Here is a 19,826-nt window from a genome sequence, read left to right on the forward strand (position 1 = left end):
AAAACAGTAATGGCTACTCCTCCGGTCTCTTTCTTCATGCATCACTTTGATCTGGACGAGTCTTATTTCCATAGGTTCCTCGAAGTCAAGAGGAACATTGGATACCTCTGGAGTCTTCCTATGAACCGGATCATAAGGAGGCAACAAGGAGGTGTGGCGTTGGTACTGGGTCTCCCTGTCTCTGGGAATCTTGGATCCTCTGGAATGTGGAGCAGGCCTTGGCGCAGTAGTTTTACTAGAGGTCTTGCACTGCTAATCCATAGCAGTCATGAAAGACCCACAACTGTCGAGTACAGGACTCTTAGCCTGCAACATCTGGTGTGCCCATGTTTTAATCCACCCAGACAGCAGGTTGATAGTCTTTCGGACCATGATGAAGTCGGTGGCATATAACCGAGGCTTTATGGTGAATAACAACTCACAATCCACCTTAAAGTACTGGAAGGATGTACGGCTACCGTCGGATCTCTCTGGCAGCGAGAAATTGAACTTCTCGCTGCAGCTCCGAAACAGTCTGGGCCAGGCTGGACACTTGCTGGGTAAACAACTTGCACATCTCTGCAGACTCCATGAATGTCAGTTCGTTATGTCACGGTCTTACCTTGGTTGGAGTCTGAAGTGCAGAGATGTATGCTCACCTTTGCAGATAAACACAACCCGCGGTAACCACATAAGAAGCTACCTGGGCTGTGAATCTGTGCATGGGGGCTTAGACAGGAACAATAACCAGATATGAGGAAACAGACAAGGGCAAATCCAGAAGAGTAGTCAGGCATGGTTTCAAAGGTCAGGGCAAGCAGCAAACAGGCAAAAATTAAGATTCCACAAGCAGGAGTCACAAGCCAAGTCAGTCTTAGGCAACAGGAAACAACAAACTGACCCTGCCCTCAGGGAGGTCCTGCAAGCACGAGTTGGCCGTACGGGTGCGAGCAGCGGTCAGGAGGTGGTCACGGGCAGAGCGGAGGGTATGAGGAGGGGCATACCTATGGATCAGTGAAGAGATATAAGAGGGGCTGGAATTGTTCAGTGCTTTAAATGTATGGGTTAGCACTTTGAATTGACTCCTGTAGGATACAGGAAGCCAATGTAAGGACTGGCAGAGGGGCAAGGTGTGAGAGGACCGACTAGAGAGGAAAATCAGTCTAGCTGCAGCATTCATTACAGACTGTAGCGGGGCAATACGGCTTTTGGGGAGACCAATCAGGAGAGGGTTACAGTAGTCCATGCGGGAAATTACTAGAGCATGGACAAGCTCCTTGGTAGCATCTTGCCTAAGAAAGGGGCGGGTGCGGTCTATGTTTTTGAGTTGGAACCTACAGGACTTGGCAACAAATGTATGGGTAAGGCCAGTTCTAAGAACACTAAGTATTGTTCCATGCATTCTTTAAACAGCTGTAATCTAGCGTGAAAGGTAGTAAAAAAATTAATAAACTGAACTTCAGTGCATCGACACATTATAATGATAATTCAATGAACTTTCTGATCTGCTCCATTAAGTAGATTCACTAGTCCACCCTGAGAAAAGCTAATACACCATAATTAGACAACTCGTAAAGTACAAACAAAATCTAAAAATTCCCTATTAGCAAAACTGCCAGCTGTCATAAACAAGTATCTGCCTAAATTTGTACATATAATTTTGTACATAACTATGAACAGCAAATATCCTAGCTGAGCTAATAGAGACAAGCGTAGCTATACACATACATGTCTAAAAGTGAACACTAAGGCATAGTAATTAGCTCTCACAAAGAATCCATGGATCACATACCGTGTCTCATAGTGCTCGATTACCCTAAATTAAAAAATTAAAGAAAAGGTCCAAAAGTGTGTTTCTGTGCCTCATGGCATCTTCATCAGAGACCATACAAAGAAACAAATGTACACCCTCAAAGGCGTTTGTATTTATTGCGGAGCTACATTTTAGTGGGGTGCAATAATGGGAACATGGATTTAACTCTGTCCCTAAATGTTTTTAATCATGAAAAGGAACATGTCTACATGGCAAAACTACCTCCAAAATCTGTGTGTGATTCCATAGGAAATAAACCACGTGGATATACTCTAATTAATGAGAGAAATACATAGGCTATTTTGAGGTTAAACTTATATTACAAGTGTAACCTCTAGATGCTGCCAAAGAATGACTTAACATTTTTTTTGTAGTTAAAAAAATATTACTTTACAGAACGAATTGGTTGGTAAGTGAGGAGTAAAGGGATTCCCTGCTCTGCTGCGTTCTTCCATGTTCGGGGAAATTTCCCTGAACATAGATGAACGCACCAGAGCAGGGAATCCCTTTAACCCCTTAAGGACACACAACGTGTGTGACACGTCATGATTCCCTTTTATTCCAGAAGTTTGGTCCTTAAGGGGTTAATCCATGTTTGGCCAAATTTCCCGGAACGAAGATTTAAAGGGACACTCCAGACACCCAGAACCCTACAGCTCATTGGAGTGGTCTAAGAGCCTTGCCACTCTCCCCTTAGCCCTGTTAGTCAAAACACTGCGGTTTTAGAGAAACCGCAGTGTTTTGATTACAGGACTAATCCCACCTCTAGTTGCTGTCTCTAAATGGTGCTTCCGGCTTTTTAGAACACTAAAAGTGTTTTAAATGACGCTGGATGTCCTCACGCTATGCATGAGGACCTCCAGCATCACTGGAATTCCTATAGGAAAGCATTACATTTTTAACCCTTTATTTACCCGGGACGCGAGAGAGGGGTGAGGCAGAGGTATCGGTAGTGCTAGAAATGCAGCTTTGTATTCCTGGCACTAAAGTATTCCTGTAAGGGATTCTCTACTCTGATGTGCATGTCTGTGTTCAGGGACCTTCCCTGAACATAGACAAACGCACAAGAGCAGGGAATCCCTCTGATCTATGCTCGGGAAATATCCCCGAACATAGAAGAATGCAGCAGAGCAAGGAATGCCTCTAATTCCCACGATGGCTAGCACTTACCATCCCGCGAGAGAGCTGGTCATAAGTGCGAGCCGTCGTAAAACAGGTAGGTCGCAAAACAAGGACCACCTGTATTACAGAATATTATATATATATATATATATATATATATATATATATATATATATATACACATATATATATATATATATATATATATATATATATATATATATACACACACATATATTTTGTCCTGATTAACCCCTTAAGGACCAAACTTCTGGAATAAAAGGGAATCATGACGTGTCACACATGTCATGTGTCCTTAAGGGGTTAAAGGATAAAATTAAGTAAAAGCTAAGTTTTATTTTTAATCTACCTATTGAAGTCCCTGGAGTGTGGTCTTTTTGCTGACATATATTTTGTGCTGACCAGCACCGGGCAGAACATATTTTTAGTATCTGTTTTGTTTAGAATATATTTTGTTTAGAATATATATATTGCTCCCAACTTGCGCCATTACAGTCCATAATGAATGCGGGGGCGAGGCTCATCTTCCTGTCCGCCCGCACCTCCCACTCCCCACCCTTCTGTCAGTCCCTACATTGGCTTCCTATAAGATATAGAGCTCAATTTAAAATTCTGGTTCTTGCTTTCAAATCTCTACATAATGCTGCTCCCACCTATCTATCCTCCCTTATACACAAGTATGTCCCGTCTAGGCCTTTACGATCTGCTGAAGACTTACGTCTATCTTCTGTCCATACTCCCACCCCTGATGCTCGCCTTTAAGACTTCTCAAGGGCTGCACCGTTCCTGTGGAACTCACTTCCCTCCTCCATTAGATGCTCACCCAGTCTCCACTCCTTAAAAAAAATTGTTAAAAACCCACTTCTTCATAAAAGTGTATCAATTAAACTGTTAATTGTTCCTGATTCCTCTTCTGCAATTGTCACTAGTCTAATACTATCCTTACCTTTTTGTGTCATTTTACCCCACTCCCTCTAGCATGTAAGCTCATTGAGCAGGGCTCTCAAGCCCTCTGTTCCTGTGTGTCCAACTTGTCTGGTTACAACTACATGTCTGTTCATCCACCCATTGTAAAGCGCAGCGGAATTTGATGGTGCTATATAAAAAACATAATAATAATAATAATAATAATAATAATTATCTGGAGAACAGGTTCTGTGACATATACATATACTTCATTTAATAACTAAAATGAAAATATATATATATATATATATATATATATATATATATATAAAATATATATATATATATATATATATTTGTGCTCGGAATTTAAATACGTAATGGATAGTAACTGTGAGCAAAGTTGGTTGTGGTGTGCCGAAACCAACGTACGAGTGGGCCTGTAAATAAAAGAGGGCCCACCAAGGAGAATGTAATTATAACAGGGTGTAGGTGGGTGGGAACAATCAGCTGAAAGGCAGAGGTGAGTAGGGGCTGGGAGTTTAAGTAGGGGACTTACTCCTCCCACAAATTCAGGCCTCCACAAGTTCAGGCCTTTTAACTTGTGCTCGGAATTTAAATACGTAATGGATAGTAACTGTGAGCAAAGTTGGTTGTGGTGTGCCGAAACCAACGTACGAGTGGGCCTGTAAATAAAAGAGGGCAAAAAGATAAATTCGAGAAATACACACTTTATTGCATTTTTATTGCATATATATATATATATAGGTTATGATGGGGAAAAATTGTGACCAGTGGCCAGACTACCTTAGTGGCAGGCACCTGCTGTTGGAGTTGTGCCTGCCACTATATGGATGGCGTAAGTAAGCATTTAAGCCCAAACACTGGGAGTCAGCGAGCTCGATGGCTGAAATGAATGGACGAGCCTACCACCATTGGAAAGACTAAGCTGCACAAAATGCAGCACTAGCCTGCTTAGAGGAGAGATAGATGGGGAATCAGCAAGCTTGGCAGCAGGCACCTGATGTTAATGCAGTGTCTTCTGCCTTTGGGAGAACAGACATAGGAGCAGGCTTGCAGTTACTAACGCTAGGTAGGGAGGTAGGGAGCCAGTAAGCCACATACCTCATACACTAATTGTTCATCAACTGCAGCAGGGTAAGTGGAGTTCTGACTTCTCCACCCTCTGCTTCCAGCAGCCAATGAGAGCACAATAGACTGGACTGTCTATCAGGGCAGCTTATTTGCCGCTCTAATTGGCTCTACTCATCAGCAAAAAGGGGCTGTCAGGCAGCCAATGACGGTGAAGCAGACAACTTCCCATAAAGTTGAATCAGAATTTTGGATAGAGTGCCAAAAACATGGTCAGGTTTTTTTGTTTTGTTGTTTTTTTAAAGCTCTCCAGCAACAGTAGAGGGGTATAACAAGGGACACTGCAGTAATAATAATTAAAAGAACATAATACATTTCATCTAACAGACACATATTAAAGGTGTATGGGTACATTAAAAAAAGCTTAAAACCTCAACAGAAAAAAAATTATATAGTTTTCAATGTATTTGACAATGAGTTAGCGCACAATCTTTTTTGAAAGCTCTCCAATTGGAAAGTACAGAAAAATAAGAAATTATAATTATAGCCTATTAACCTTATAGATGTAATTTATACAGAATATGTGCTCACACAAAAATATATAGTTTTCGTTATATTGTTTTGTTGGAACAAAATTGGCTGGTGGAAAGGGATGATCCAGTACATAACAACAATTACAATATACCCATTCCTGTTTTCCAGCCTCCATTGCTCCTAAAGATGATCTATTTTATGGATTTTTGAGGCCCTGGCTTGGTCAGTATCTTATGCTATTTGTATTTTCTAACATTTTCTGTATTTATCAATCTTCTTACGCAAGGCCTTCTTCCTCTTCCAAAAACTATTATTGATAACTTACAATAAGTGTACCTAGCAATTATAATGTTAGGTGAAGATAGCATTAAAGGGGCACTCATGCCTGGAAGTGACCCATTCTTTGTAATGCATTGTACAGGCAGCACATTAAAATGCAAAAACAACAAGTCCAGAATAACAGAAATAGAATAGAATAGATTTTTGTTTTTAATAATTTTTATAGTTTCTAATATTTGTGCTATTTATCTACAACAGTGGTATGCGAGTACAGGAGCCCCCAAGAAAGAAGTAGTTTAAGTGGGAGGTGGTACAGAGACAGAGTTAGATGCAGAGGAATGTTTAAAAACTTCCTCTTTTTTTTTGCAAAAACTGTACAAAATTGGTCATGCAAAAAATACAGCTAATTATTTTTGATAAATCTTTAAAAATTAATACAAATTGCATCGGTTCCTAGAGTGTCCGTTTAAAGTTTCATGAAAAAAAACAAGTGTCATCCCAAATATGACAATGAATAATATGAAATTCGATAATTGAGTGAACTGTCTAGAAAGAATTTAGGGCATTTGCACCCATTAAGTGATACCATAGGTACGCAGACTTTAACTCACTTAAGTGGTCTGGGTGCCATGTCCTTCTATTTTTGTCCCTGTGGTGTAAAAAATTGCCATTCTTCAGAACAGCAATGTGTACATTGCAGAGTTTAAGTACCTCTAGTGGCTGTCACTCAGGCAGTCACTAGATGCGCTTCAGTAATCGTCTGCTATTTCTCTCAGATGGTCTCATACTGCTGCATTTTGCTACGTATGAGTATTAGCCTCATAGTGATTTCCTAAAGGATGCATTTAGCAAGGGACAGCCACAGACAGGGTAATTTGATGTGGGTGCAAAGGTAACTAAACTTACAATTTTACAAGGAGGGCCAATATCCTAAATTTGTAAACGTTTGTATTCCTAACGCTATAGTGTTCCTTTAAGAAAAATAAAGTTTTCTTACTACAAAAAAAATTAATGAATAAATGAAATTTATCTTAATATATATATATATATATATATATATATATATTGCAGTATACTGTCAAGAGTATTTTCCTGCCATTTAGTTCACAGATCAAGAGAGAAATCGTAACCATTAGTATGAAAAAGAGGAGGAGTAATGACAAAAATATAAATATTTATTAAATATATAATATATAAGTATGAAAATATAGATTTATTTTATTTATTTTTTACTGCTTCAGCTTTTTTCCCTCTATTGGTCACTTATCAGTTGATCTGTGACTAAAACTTTTCCCATCAATCACAGGTGAAACTCCAAAAACTTTTTTAAACCCACATATTTGTCCATTGCGTTATTCATTTGCTCGGGTATATGTCTGTATGGATTTTCGGAGATACCGAATTTGGCCAAACAGCCGAATAGTCAAAATTCGGACAAACTGCAATTTGGTTGAAACCAAATTCGCAAGTGTATTTATTATCCTAAGTTAGTTATTTTATAATATCCATTGGATGTTATCCATCCTTTGCATGCAACATTACACCATAATTCAATTGAGGGCTCTGCAACACCATTTTAATTTGAGGGACTATTTTTCTTTGTCCTTATTTTATTTTGGTCATACCTAATAGTGTCCACATCATTTAACTGACTATACTACAAGCAATAAATTATGTAAGAAGAATAAGGCAAAAAATTATTTTACTTTGACGTAGCTGTCAAACTCATTTTCTTGCCTCTGCTAACCAATGCTAGTTTAGCTACTACCATAGGATATAATCTCTGCATTTATAGAACGCTCTGTATCAGATGTGTTAATTAAATGTTATATTGTAGGAGATGGACTTTTACTCAGTCGAGGAGAGAAATGGGGAAAGCATCGTCGGCTGCTGACACCTGCTTTCCACTTTGATATCCTAAAGAACTATGTGAAAATCTTCAGCAAGAGTGCAGATATTATGCATGTACGTTGTACCTTTCATATTGTATAGTGAATGAATACTATAGCATATTGCTTCCCATCCTAGCCAACACTATAAGAATGTTCTGTTATATAAATATATAACCCAATCCTTGCTATAAAACTTCAAGTTAATTTCATACGTTAGCTATCAATAATTATCTAGTCGTGAAATACAGAGCAAATATACAACACCATGCATTAAATAAACGGCAAGATTGTTTTAATAACCCATCCTTTATTGAAATTGAAAATGTATAGATGGCGATTTTTTTTAAACACCGTAGAGCACTTTTTTTATTGCAAAAAAACCTAGTCCATTGCAGTCCATACAAAATGGCTATTGCTAATGTAGAAATTGAACTTTATGATTATGGTGCATAGCATTGTTTTTTTATATATATTCTCCGGGACTTAAAGGGATACTAGAGGCACCAAAACAACTTTAGCTTAATGAAGCAGTTTTGGTGTATAGATCATGTCCCTGCAGCCTCACTGCTCAATTCTCTGACATTTAGGAGTTAAATCACTTTGTTTAAGAAGCCTCGACCACACTTCCGTACATGTGACTTACATAGCCTTCCTAATCACTTCCTGTATAGAGTCATCTGATTTTTACACTTCCTTAACTGCACATTCAGTTTCATTTAGAATGTATTATCTCCTAATCTGCTTATGACCTACTAGATCCCGCAGGAGCCTCCTGTGTAAGATTATAGTTTAATTTACAGAATTAAGAGTAATTTAAATTAACATCTGGTTGAATATGAAACCTTTTTCATGCCGTCTGTACCCATCACAGCCAGGGGAGGTGTGGCTATGGCTGCATGAACAGAAACAAACATGATTTAACTCCTAAATGACAGATAACTGAGCAGTGAGACTACATGGGCATGATCTATGCACCAAAACTGATTCGTTAAGCCAAAGTTGTTTTGATGCCTATAGTGTCCCTTTAAAAGTGTGACTTATCTTAACATATTCTTCCTGGTAAACCAAACAATACATACACAAGAAAATTAATACATGGACAGTTGTGAAGCTCGTACTTAGTGACTCTCAAATTATGGCAAACAAATGTCTGTAATTCAAAAGTAACTAAAATTATTATCAAAATAGTCACAATAAGTAGAAAATCGAATTTGCTTTACCATTGTTGAGTTTTGTCACCGCAACTATGTGACAATATGAGCAAGAAGGGCAAATAGTCACACAATCAGGGCTGAAAAGTTCCACTTGTTCACTAGGCACTGGAGACTGAAAATGCAGCCCTGGCAAGTAGAATCTCACCTCTGCTGAGTGTGCCATGGACCTTGATAAAGCATGATAATGGCATAGATAGGTTGTTTATGTATTTGTTGTGTTGCAATGCAAGAGTTGCAAATATTCTGCTTTATTTTACCTTAAAGAACAGTGGTTTGTTATTTATCCAAGGTTGCTGAAATAAGAAGATACTCAATAGGCCACAGCGTCTGTTTAACCTTCTCTTTTGTTTAGTTATAGGCTGTAAGTTATGGCTAATCAGGCGTATAAAAAGTTTTCCTATGTTCATATTCAGAGAGAAATGTTATACATCCATGATGACAATCTCACATGAACAGCTAAGCCAGTGGTTCCCAACCTTTTTAAGTTCAAGGCGCCCTTAATAAGTCAATATTTTTCCAAGTCAAAACATTTTCTAGGTTGTAAATATGTACAGTGCGCAGCATATACTGTGCCCCTGTGTGTGTGTATGGAAGGGTAATGTGTGTGTATGGGGGGGTAATGTGTGTGTGTGTGTGTGTGTATGGGGGAGGGGAGTTATTGTGTCTCTGTGGGGGTAGAAGGGCAAATTAATAATATGAGCATAGCACCGGGAAAATATCTTGTAGTGCCCCTGTGTGCACGTAGTGGCACCCCAGGGCGCCGCTGCACACAGTTTGGGAACCGCTGAGCTAAGCAATAACATACAACCATAATGCAATAATCAATAATTAACTATGCTATCTGCTTCTGTACCAATTTTGTCATTTTTCCAAGATATCAAATATTGCTTATTAACAAGAGTAAAACCCTCTGAATAGAGATGTCGCGAACTGCCCGCCGAACTGTTCGCGAACTGTCCGCCGGCGAACAATAGCGTGTTCGCGTTGGGCGAACATATGCGATTTCCGGTCCGCCCCCTATCCGTCATCATTGAGTAAACTTTGACCCGGAACCTAACAGTCAGCAGACACATTCCAGCCAATCAGCAGCAGACCCTCCCTCCCAGGAAGTGTCTGCTGACTGTGAGGTTCCGGGTCAAAGTTTACTCAATGATGACGTATAGGAGGCGGACCGGAAATCGCATATGTTCGCCCAACGCGAACACGCTATTGTTCGCCGGCGGACAGTTTGCGAACAGTTCGGCGGGCAGTTCGCGACATCTCTACCTCTGAACAAATCAGAAAGGTTCTGTGAATTATCTGCTACAAACCATTCCATCTTTCAGAGGCAAATAACATGTTTTCAAAAGTAGAATTACTCATTATCTATTTTCAATCCATTTGTTTATTTCTGTGAAAAAACAGTAGCATTCATATTAACACTTAATATTATCTCTCAGCATTTTTTTTGTCCATAAATTCTTGCTACTTTTAGGCAAAGTGGAGAAAATTGGCTGCAAATTGTCCCGTATCGTTGGACATGTTTGAGCATATCAGTCTTATGACGTTGGACTCTCTACTGAAATGTACTTTCAGCTATGACAGTGGTTGCCAAGAGTAAGTATTTTCTTTCAACTTATCTGGATACCAATTTAATCCACTACCAAAAGAATTGAAAATTTTTAAACCTACTTCTATGAGCTGTCCTGTAGACACTAGCGTGTTGGAAAGCTTTGGAGGTTTTTGTGTGGTCACTGTGGTCCTACTCTACATTAGATGATTTCCTGTTTTACAAAATAACAAACCAGGAAGGAGTATATACTAACACGGACCCTTGCATGCTGTGACCAACATTATAGCTAATTTCAAGAAGGTTTAACAGTAAATAAATACTGAAAAATAATACTTTGAATATGGTATCCTTTTATCTAGTTGAAATATTAGTTCTAAGCAAAAATGCTACCTTGGACCATATAAAAATAAGAAAAAATGTAGTACTTGAAGAATAGATAAACTTAGTCAAAACTGTGGTATTTTTTTATTTTTACAGGAAGTCCAGTGATTACATTGCTGCAATTTATGAGTTGAGTGCGTTGGTGGCACACCGTTATCAGTATCCACCCCATCACATTGACTTCATATATCATCTCTCTTCCAATGGACAGAGGTTCCGTCAGGCTTGCAATATCGTGCATGGCTTCACAGCGGGAGTTGTACAGCAGAGGAAGGAAGCCCTACAAGATAAAGGGGTGGCTGGATGGATTAGGTCCAAGCAAGGGAAAACCAAAGACTTCATTGACATATTGTTACTTTCACAGGTCAGTTTTACATGGTTAAGATTCTGAATTGTTTTTCATTTTTCAGGCGAGCAAAGAAGAGCAAGTAGTATACCTAAAGTTTTGACATTAGTGGTCTAGTGACTCTAACCTCAAGCAGATATGTATAATGGCCTAGGTCAACAAGGATCTTGTTCAGTAGGAAGAAGACAGCTGGTTAGTATACAGCTCAACGTTAGAATAAACACAGGGCTAGGATGTTCACTAAAGTGAGAATTCAAGGTGAATTAAAAGTGAATTTCAACCTTAAGGAAAAAGTAGTCAAACTGTAAAAAAATTCTAAATCATATATGCTTTCCATTCACCTACCTTAAAGGGACACTCCAGGCACCCAGACTACTTCTGCCCATTGGAGTGGTCTGGGTGCCAACTCCAACTACTCTTAACCCTGCAAGTGTAATTATTGCAGTTTTCTATAAACTGCAATAATTACCTTGCAGGGTTAACTCCACTTCTAGTGGCTGTCTACTAGACAGCCACTAGAGGTCACTTCCTCCTTCATAGCACAGGAAACCTGTGCTAGAGCGTCGCTGGACGTCCTCACGCTGTGTGAGGACCTCCAGCGTCGCTCAAATCCCCATAGGAAAGCATTGAAAATATTTTTCAATGCTTTCCTATGGGGTGCTCTAATGCGCATTAGGTCTCCTCGGCCGGTGGGCGGGATCAGTCTCGCCCACTGGCCGACGCAATGGAGAGGAGGAGGGGACAGCGGCGAGGGACATCGCCGCTGCCTCAGGTAAGTGACTGAAGGGGTTTTCACCCCTTCAGTACCTGGGGATTGATGGGTGGGAGGGAGAGGGACCCTCCAGTGCCAGGAAAACGGATCGTTTTCCTGGCACTGGAGATTCCCTTTAACGTTGAACTTCACTGTGAATTCTCACTTTCGTAAATATTTCTAATAATGTAAAAGTACCAAGGTGATACAGTTATATCTTTTTATATCATTATTATAGTATTAAATCCAAAACATGATAGTTCCAAGTTAAATATGGAAATCTTTATTTTTGTACTTGCAAGTGTTCATCCCCATATTGGTGAAGAACATATAACCTTTAGAAACCATAATCCAGAATTTCAAGCATCCATTGTGACTCAATCCCACAGTGGCCTATTGCTTCTGTTTTAGCATTGTCTATAATAAAAGTGTGAATAGTGCAATACCACTATAATGTTTAAATGGGTTTATTGCAATCATATGTTGCTATTTATCTTATTTTAGGATCTAACCAAATTGCAGCCGGCCTTCAATGGGTAGCTGAATGGTTTTCAAATAACTCAATTTCAGGTTAAACTGTTGAATTTGGACAAGCTAACATCCTACATCTACTAATTTGCATTTCATACAAGCCTGAATGTTCATAATACTAAATTGTTGACAGAACCAAGTACTCTACAACTAACCAATCTCGAGGGCTGCACCATGCCGGTGGAACTCACTTCCCTCCTCCGTCAGATGCTCACTCAGTCTCCACTCCTTCCAAAAATCATTAAAAACCCACTTCTTCATAAAAGCGTATCAATTAAACTGTTAATAGCTCCCGACTGATTCCGCTCTTGCAAATATCATTAGCCTAATACTATCTTTACCTTTTGTGTCACTTTATCTCACTCCTTCTAGCATGTAAGCTCATTGAACAAGGCCCTCAGCCCCTCTGTTCCTGTGTGTCCAACTTGTCTGGTTACAACTACATGTTTGTTCGTCCACCCACTGTAAAGCTCTGTGGAATTTGTTGGCGCTATATAAATAATAACATAAAAATAACCAAATCAATGTGTCATATTTTTGTTCAGGATGAGGATGGAAGTCAGCTGTCTGATCAGGAGATGAGAGATGAAGTGGACACCTTTATGTTTGAAGGTAGGATAACCATAACTATATTTTCATTTTTAAACTATTGAATCAGTGTGATATCATTACTGAGGAAAATGTTATTTACCATTTAATACATTGTTTTACATTTACACTAGCATGCCTGTGTGTTTGTAAATATAATACTCACATTCCTTGAATATTCTGTACGATAAGGGAGTTGACTATTTATCGCTGCTACCTTAATAAGGATGAGATCAATGTCCTGTAGCTCATTTCCCCAGAGGGAGCCCTGGCAGGGGACTATGCTGTCAGTTGTCATTCAGAAAGTGTTGTACAGGAGTCAGTAGGTTATAAGTAGTGGTCAGTCAGGGGCAATTTAGTTTCAAATTCCATGTGAAGTTTTGTCCCACACTCCCATCCCTATAGGCATGATTTTGGTTTACTCTCACAGTCATGGGCAGGAACTTGCCAGGTATTTAGGTCATTCAGGCATGGTTGTTCAGTGGTGGCAATGATCATGGAAGGTTCCTGGTTAGGCATAAAACTCAGGTAAGGGACAGCCATCTGGAAATGCACTCCCCAAATTGGGCACCTTCATAGTTACATAGTTACATAGTTACATAGCTGAAAAGAGACTTGCGTCATCATTGTTTTTTGCTGTTGATCCAAAAGAAGTAAAAAAAAAACAGTCTGAAGCAATTTTGCAACAAGCTAGGAAGAAAAAAAAGCATTATTTTTTTTTGGTTAAATCAGGTGTTTGAGGTTTAATAAGTTTTGTGTTATTGTTCATGTTAACGCACCTATTTTGAGGGAAAATTATTTTAAATAAATTGGCTGTAGACTTTTCATAATCATACTTGTGTTTATATTTACACGAGAAGCTTAGTCAGGTCATTTTTTGTTCAGATTCTTTGGGATATCTGAGGAATTTGCACTGGGCCATTTCTTTTACATCTGGATGTCATGTCAGTTATGCTGTCTGGCATGTCCCTAAATTATTCACTAGCGGCAATAGGGGAAAAGTTCTCTAAAACCTGTTCTGTGCTAGAGCTGTCAGTAGATGATCTATGTGATTTTGCAAACAAGCCAAAAAAATGTACACTTCACACGCAGAGTGGCAATGGAGGATCTTCTTTCTCTGCAGACTGTGAAGACTGAACAGTTCTTGTGTAAGGTAGAGGTCAGTTCCCTACCACAGTGAGATAGTAGGAGAAGATGTGTATTTGGTTTTGATCTTTTGTGCTTAATAAGTTATTAGGTTCTCCTATTTTCACCACAATTCAATGGAATTATTTTAACTAAGGCGCTCCACTTAGCTACTTAATGTTTTACTTTGATATATTACTAATACTTACATGAGGATTAGAAAATTGAACATGAAGGTTATACAGAAATATATATATATATATATATATATATATATAAAACGAAATAATTTGCACCAAGTGCAAAAAACCCTTGTGGCTAAAAAAGGATAAAATATACAGAAGATATAAATACCCTTTACAATAGGAAGTGCGAAGACTCCTCAAATGTCTTCAATAGCATAAAATAAAAAATGCACAACCTAAAAATACAAAGGGAGACCACAATAGTGCAGATAAAACAAAAAATAGGGTGGCAAAATTTACTTTATTATTGATTTTTTTAATTGTAGACTCTTTTATCTACTTGGTCTCCATACCCTGAAGGCTGTTTGTTGTTCCTGGTGGGGAGTTTGATTTGATGAGCCTTTTAACTTCAGTTATTTTGTAAGTGCATTCAATAAAGTTAATCTTTTTAACTTATACAGCTATACACTATGTTTTGTTCTTGTGCTTTGTTCTAAGCCTTCATCTTGGAATAAGAGAAGAAAAGAAGCACTTGAAGAGACTGATTATACCCTGCCTTTTTATTTCTACTTTTGTGAGTGCATTTTAGTCCCTTTTTTTTATTACATTTAATTTTTTGTTTTATCTGCACTATTGTGGTCTCCCTTTGTATTTTTAGGTTGTGCATTTTTATTATTCTAGAAATATATATAATGCTGATGTTTTTGCAAAATTTCTCTTACCAGGAACTTGGCAACAAAACACATTTATTGTGAATATGTAAAACATTATTTAGAATGATTATATGGTAATAACAATTTGTTAATGTGAATTATTTCAAATTAGTTAATGCATGATATTTATTTATATTGATATTATTTCTTTCCAAAGGACATGACACCACAGCTAGTGGCTTATCTTGGATACTGTATAATTTGGCCTGTCACCCAGAATATCAAGAGAAATGCAGGGAGGAGATTAGAGGGCTAATCAGAGGGGAAGACACTGAAGAACTGGACTGGTAAGTAAACAAACCATGGGATTATGTCAGACTTTTGCAATTCAAAGCCCTTTATTTTATCAATTCATTGAATGATGAAGGTGTGACTGTTCATGTCCAACCTGCCTCTGTCAACTACTGGCACTATCCTCAAAATACCACCTGTTCTGCCCAAGGGCCTTGTGGCGGTGGTAGTAGTAGTGGAAGAGGAAGTGCAAGTGGTAGGTTGTGACAACTGTGCCGAATCAGATACAGCTTGATTTGCTTCTTTGATCAGTAATATAGATGTGTGGCATAGTGAGATGTCTCTTCATTCGCCCCCTGCTCACTTCGTTGCCACACCATTTTCACATTTCAAATTGACCTTTTTGGAGACAATTAAAGTGATCCAAAATTTTGCTTAGATAGTGTTTAGCGTCTGCTGAGGATGCAGGAGGATTTTCATCAGTGGCAGGTGATGTTGCCAGCATAGATCATGTTGAAGGTGATGGTATTGGTACTGGTAGTGGTGGTTTTAGTGGTAAAGGTGACATTGACATTGGGTGAGTTACTTGTGCAAGTGGTAGCAGGTGCATCTGATGTCTCAACTATTAAGTTTGCAGTCTTATTTTACAGCAACATGCCTCTTAATAGTAAAAGAGAGAGAAAGATAATACTGTAATATGTAACACAAAGGTGTATATTGTTTTTATAACCCTTGAACTAGCAGTGATAGTAGGAGTTGCATTTCCAGTAGAAATGGCAATATAAATTGTTTCAACACAAAAAATTTGGAAAAAAAATTGACTCCTGAGTGTCTAATCAGAATAATGGACATGCTGTTAATTTCCCTATCCTGAGCCTGAGTATGACTAATAGTGGTGGTGGAGGTGTCAGCAGTCATTATAATGTGTTTAAACTCTTAGAAGCTATGGCACTACTACTCATGGTGGATTGGAGTACAAGTCCCCTGTCCCTACCATTCCTTAATTTTGGCATGGAAGTGGTATCTGACATTGATGATGATACCTTTTTTTCTAAAAAAAATAATAGTCATTTGGAAGAGGGTAAAGGGTGCAGAACCTGGCTAGCATCCCATAGGGAAAGAAAAATAGTTTATAAAGAAAGCTACATTCGACTAGTTAGGTCTAGTGTAGTTTTCTTTAATTAGTTAGGTGGATTAGTTAGGTCCACCCAACTTTTGAGAGTTATTAATTTGAATGAGAACCAGCTTTGTGTTCTTGAAAAAAGGTATTTCCTTTATGCCAGTCATGGTTTTTGATAAATACACGTATTTCCCGCAAACTAGCATTGCATAAATACCACAAACCTAAATTGGAGAGAAAAGTTAATGCTTGGACCATACTACAGAAAGATTATGAATGTCTCTATGTGTTGTTTGACCTTCAAGATGAGAATTATAGGTCCTCTCACGCCAAGTTTCATTTTACTCTAAGTCTTAATAACTTCTACAATATTGAACTTTTCATCGACTCAGTCTGTAGCTAAATTTAAAATCTAGACATTAATCATCTTTCTGTACAACCAAACAGTAAGTAAATCAGAAAGGAATATCAGGCCTTAATCTCAATTTCAAAAGAACACATGAGTATCCTAGACTATTCATTGAGCACTTTTCTTCCTGGCTTCCGCACTTCCTCTCATCTAGCACTCCTTCCCTTATACTTGGGGATTTCAATATCCCAATCAACAACCCCAATTGCACTGATGTCTCTCGTCTGCTCTCTGTAACCTCCTCCTTCGGCCTTACGCAATGGTCCAATTTAGCAACCCATACAGTGGGAAACACTCTTGATCTTGCCTTCACCAATCTCTGTACCGCCTCTAATCTTTCCAATATTTATTTTCCTCTATCTGACCACCATCTGCTGACTTTTGACATCGGCATACCTAAGACCCAATTGACACCACCGTCTGAACATCAATCTCACAGAAAACTCCAATGTCTTCACCTAGAGCATTTCTCCACTAATCTCCAAACTCTCCTTTTACCTATCTCAAACCTCACCTATCCTAGCTCTGCAACCTCCTTCTACAATTCCACCCTCTCCTCTCAACTAGACATCCTGGCACCTCCAACATTTAAACGCAGCAGGGGCCCCCAACAACAACCCTAGCACACCAAGCTAACTCGATACATCCAAAAATGCTCCAGAACTGTGAACGCTGTTGTAGAAAGTCTCACTGTACGTCTGACTTTCTCCACTATAAATTTATGCTGCGCTCATACAGCTTGGCTCTTTCCTCTGCAAAAGTAAATTACTTCAATACCCTCATAACCACACTCTCCCATGAACCCAAATGACTATTTCACCCATTTAACTCTCTTCTTCGCCCCAATTGTTCCTCCTCCACCAACTAACTTGACCGCCTTAGACTTTGAAACTCACTTACTGACAAGATCTCTACAATCAGGGAAGAGATCTCTAATCTTTCTTCTTCCCCCTACAATACTTCCCCTAACCTCACTCCCTTTGCTGTTCTATGTTCATTCGCACCCGCTACAGTGGAAGAGGTATCTGCTCTGCTCCAGTCCTCCTGCCCCACCACCCGCTCCCTAGATCCAATTCCCTCACATCTCATCCATACTCTGCCTTTTTCTCTTTCTCCACTTCTCACTAAAATTCTCAATCTCTCTCTCTCTCTCCTCTGGTATATTTCCATCGCCCTTCAAATATGCAACTGTAACTCCAATTCTAAAGAAGCCCAACCTTGACCCTAACTCCCCGTCCAACTGCCGTCCTATCTTGCTACTGCCTTTTGCATCCAAGATCCTTGAAAGAGTTGTGTATGCAAGATTGACAGACTTCCTCGAGTCTAACTCTCTGCTAGACCCACTTCAGTCTGGTTTCCGCCCTAAGCACTCTATGGAAACGGCACTGACCAAAGTATCCAATGATCTACTCGCAGCAAAATCTCATGGTCACTACTCTATCCTAATTCTCCTTGACCTGTCTGCAACTTTTGACACTGTTGATCATCAACAGCTTCTTGTCATCCTCCGCAATATCGGTCTACAAGATATTGCTCTCTACTGGTGCTCCTCCTACCTCTCCAAGTGCTCTTTCAGTGTTTTTTCTCTGGCTCTGTTTCTTCTCCTCAACTCCTCTCTGTTGGTGTCCCCCAAGGTTCAGTCCTTCGTCCCCTACTGTTCTCTATCTATACTGCCTCCCTTGGTAAACTCATTAGCTCCTTTGGCTTCCAATATCATTTCTATGCAAATCTACCTCTCCTCTCCTGATCTCTCCCTGTCTCTCTTGACTAGTGTCTCAGAGGTCACTGACTGATCTCTGACTGCCTCTCTGCTATTTCTAACTGGATGGCTGCCCACTTCCTTAAACTCAACTTGACCAAAACTGAAATTCTGGTCTTTCCTCCCTCAAGTGTTGCTACTCCTGTGTCTATCTCCCTTCAAGTCAACGGTGCTACCATCAGCTCCACCACACAGGCTCGCTGCCTAGGTGTTCTCTTTGATTCCGACCTCTCCTTCACGTCTCATGTTCAGTCTATCGCCAAATCCTGTCGTTTCCGTCTCAAAACATTGTGCGCATCCGACCTTACTTAATGCCAGATGCGACTAACGTGCTGTTTCATTCATTGTCCTTTCTCGCCTTGACTACTGTAATCCGCTTCTTATTAGTCTTACGTGCTCCCAACTTGCGCCGTTACAATACATAGTGAATGCGGCAGCGAGGCTCATCTTCCTGTCCGCCTGCACCTCCTACTCCTCACCTTTCTGTCAGTCCCTACATTGGCTTCCTGCAAGATATAGGGCTTAATTTAAAATTCTGGTTCTTTCAAATCTCTACATAATGCTGCTTCCATCTATCTCTCTATCTATCTATCTATCCTCACTAATACACAATTATATCCCATCTAGGCCCTAACGCTCTGCTGAAGACTTACGTCTATCTTCTGTTCGTACTCCCACCTCTGATGCTCGCCTTAAAGACTTCTCCAGGGCTGCACCGTTCCTGTTGAACTCACTTCCCTCCTCCGTTAGATGCTCACCCAGTCTCCACTCCTTCAAAAAAATCATTAAAAACCCATGTCTTCATAAAAGCGTATCAATTAAACTTTTAATAGCTCCCGACTGATTCCTCTCTTGCAACTGTCATTAGTCTAATAATATCCTTACCTTTTGTGTCACTTTACCCCACTCCTTTTAGCATGTAAGCTCATTGAGCAGGGCCCTCAACCCCTCTGTTCCTGTGTGTCCAACGTATCTGGTTACAACTACATGTCTGTTCGTCCACTGTAACGAGTATATACCCCTACACGCAGGATCCAGCCAAACAGAAGACAGCACAGAGGAGAGATACGTCTACCGGACCTTAGAGTGGCCGGACTCGACGTAATAGGAGAAGTACAGAGTCAGGAACGATCCGAGGTCAAGGGCACAAAGAGACAGCGTAAACGAGAACTAGCCGGGGTCTGGTACACAGGAATCAGCAAGCCGGCAAACAGTACAGACAAGGAGAAAGCAAAAACGAAGTCAGAATACAAAGCCAAGGTCAAATACGGAGAAACACAACT

The 19,826-nt window shown here is 39.6% G+C and overlaps 1 protein-coding gene across 1 annotated transcript in view; it reads left to right on the plus strand.

Moving 5' to 3' along the window:
* The window catches only part of LOC134612211 (ultra-long-chain fatty acid omega-hydroxylase-like), a 111,326-nt gene that overhangs the window by 73,371 nt on the left and 18,129 nt on the right, over positions 1–19,826 (plus strand). Inside the window, exons 5-10 of the mRNA XM_063456562.1 lie at positions 5,636–5,689; positions 7,584–7,711; positions 10,327–10,448; positions 10,882–11,149; positions 12,959–13,025; positions 15,182–15,311. Coding sequence (XP_063312632.1) covers positions 5,636–5,689; positions 7,584–7,711; positions 10,327–10,448; positions 10,882–11,149; positions 12,959–13,025; positions 15,182–15,311 — 769 coding nt within the window. The remainder of the gene's footprint in view (positions 1–5,635; positions 5,690–7,583; positions 7,712–10,326; positions 10,449–10,881; positions 11,150–12,958; positions 13,026–15,181; positions 15,312–19,826) is intronic.

The sequence above is a fragment of the Pelobates fuscus genome, chromosome 1 (assembly GCF_036172605.1).
Source record: "Pelobates fuscus isolate aPelFus1 chromosome 1, aPelFus1.pri, whole genome shotgun sequence".
Classification (NCBI taxonomy): domain Eukaryota; kingdom Metazoa; phylum Chordata; class Amphibia; order Anura; family Pelobatidae; genus Pelobates; species Pelobates fuscus.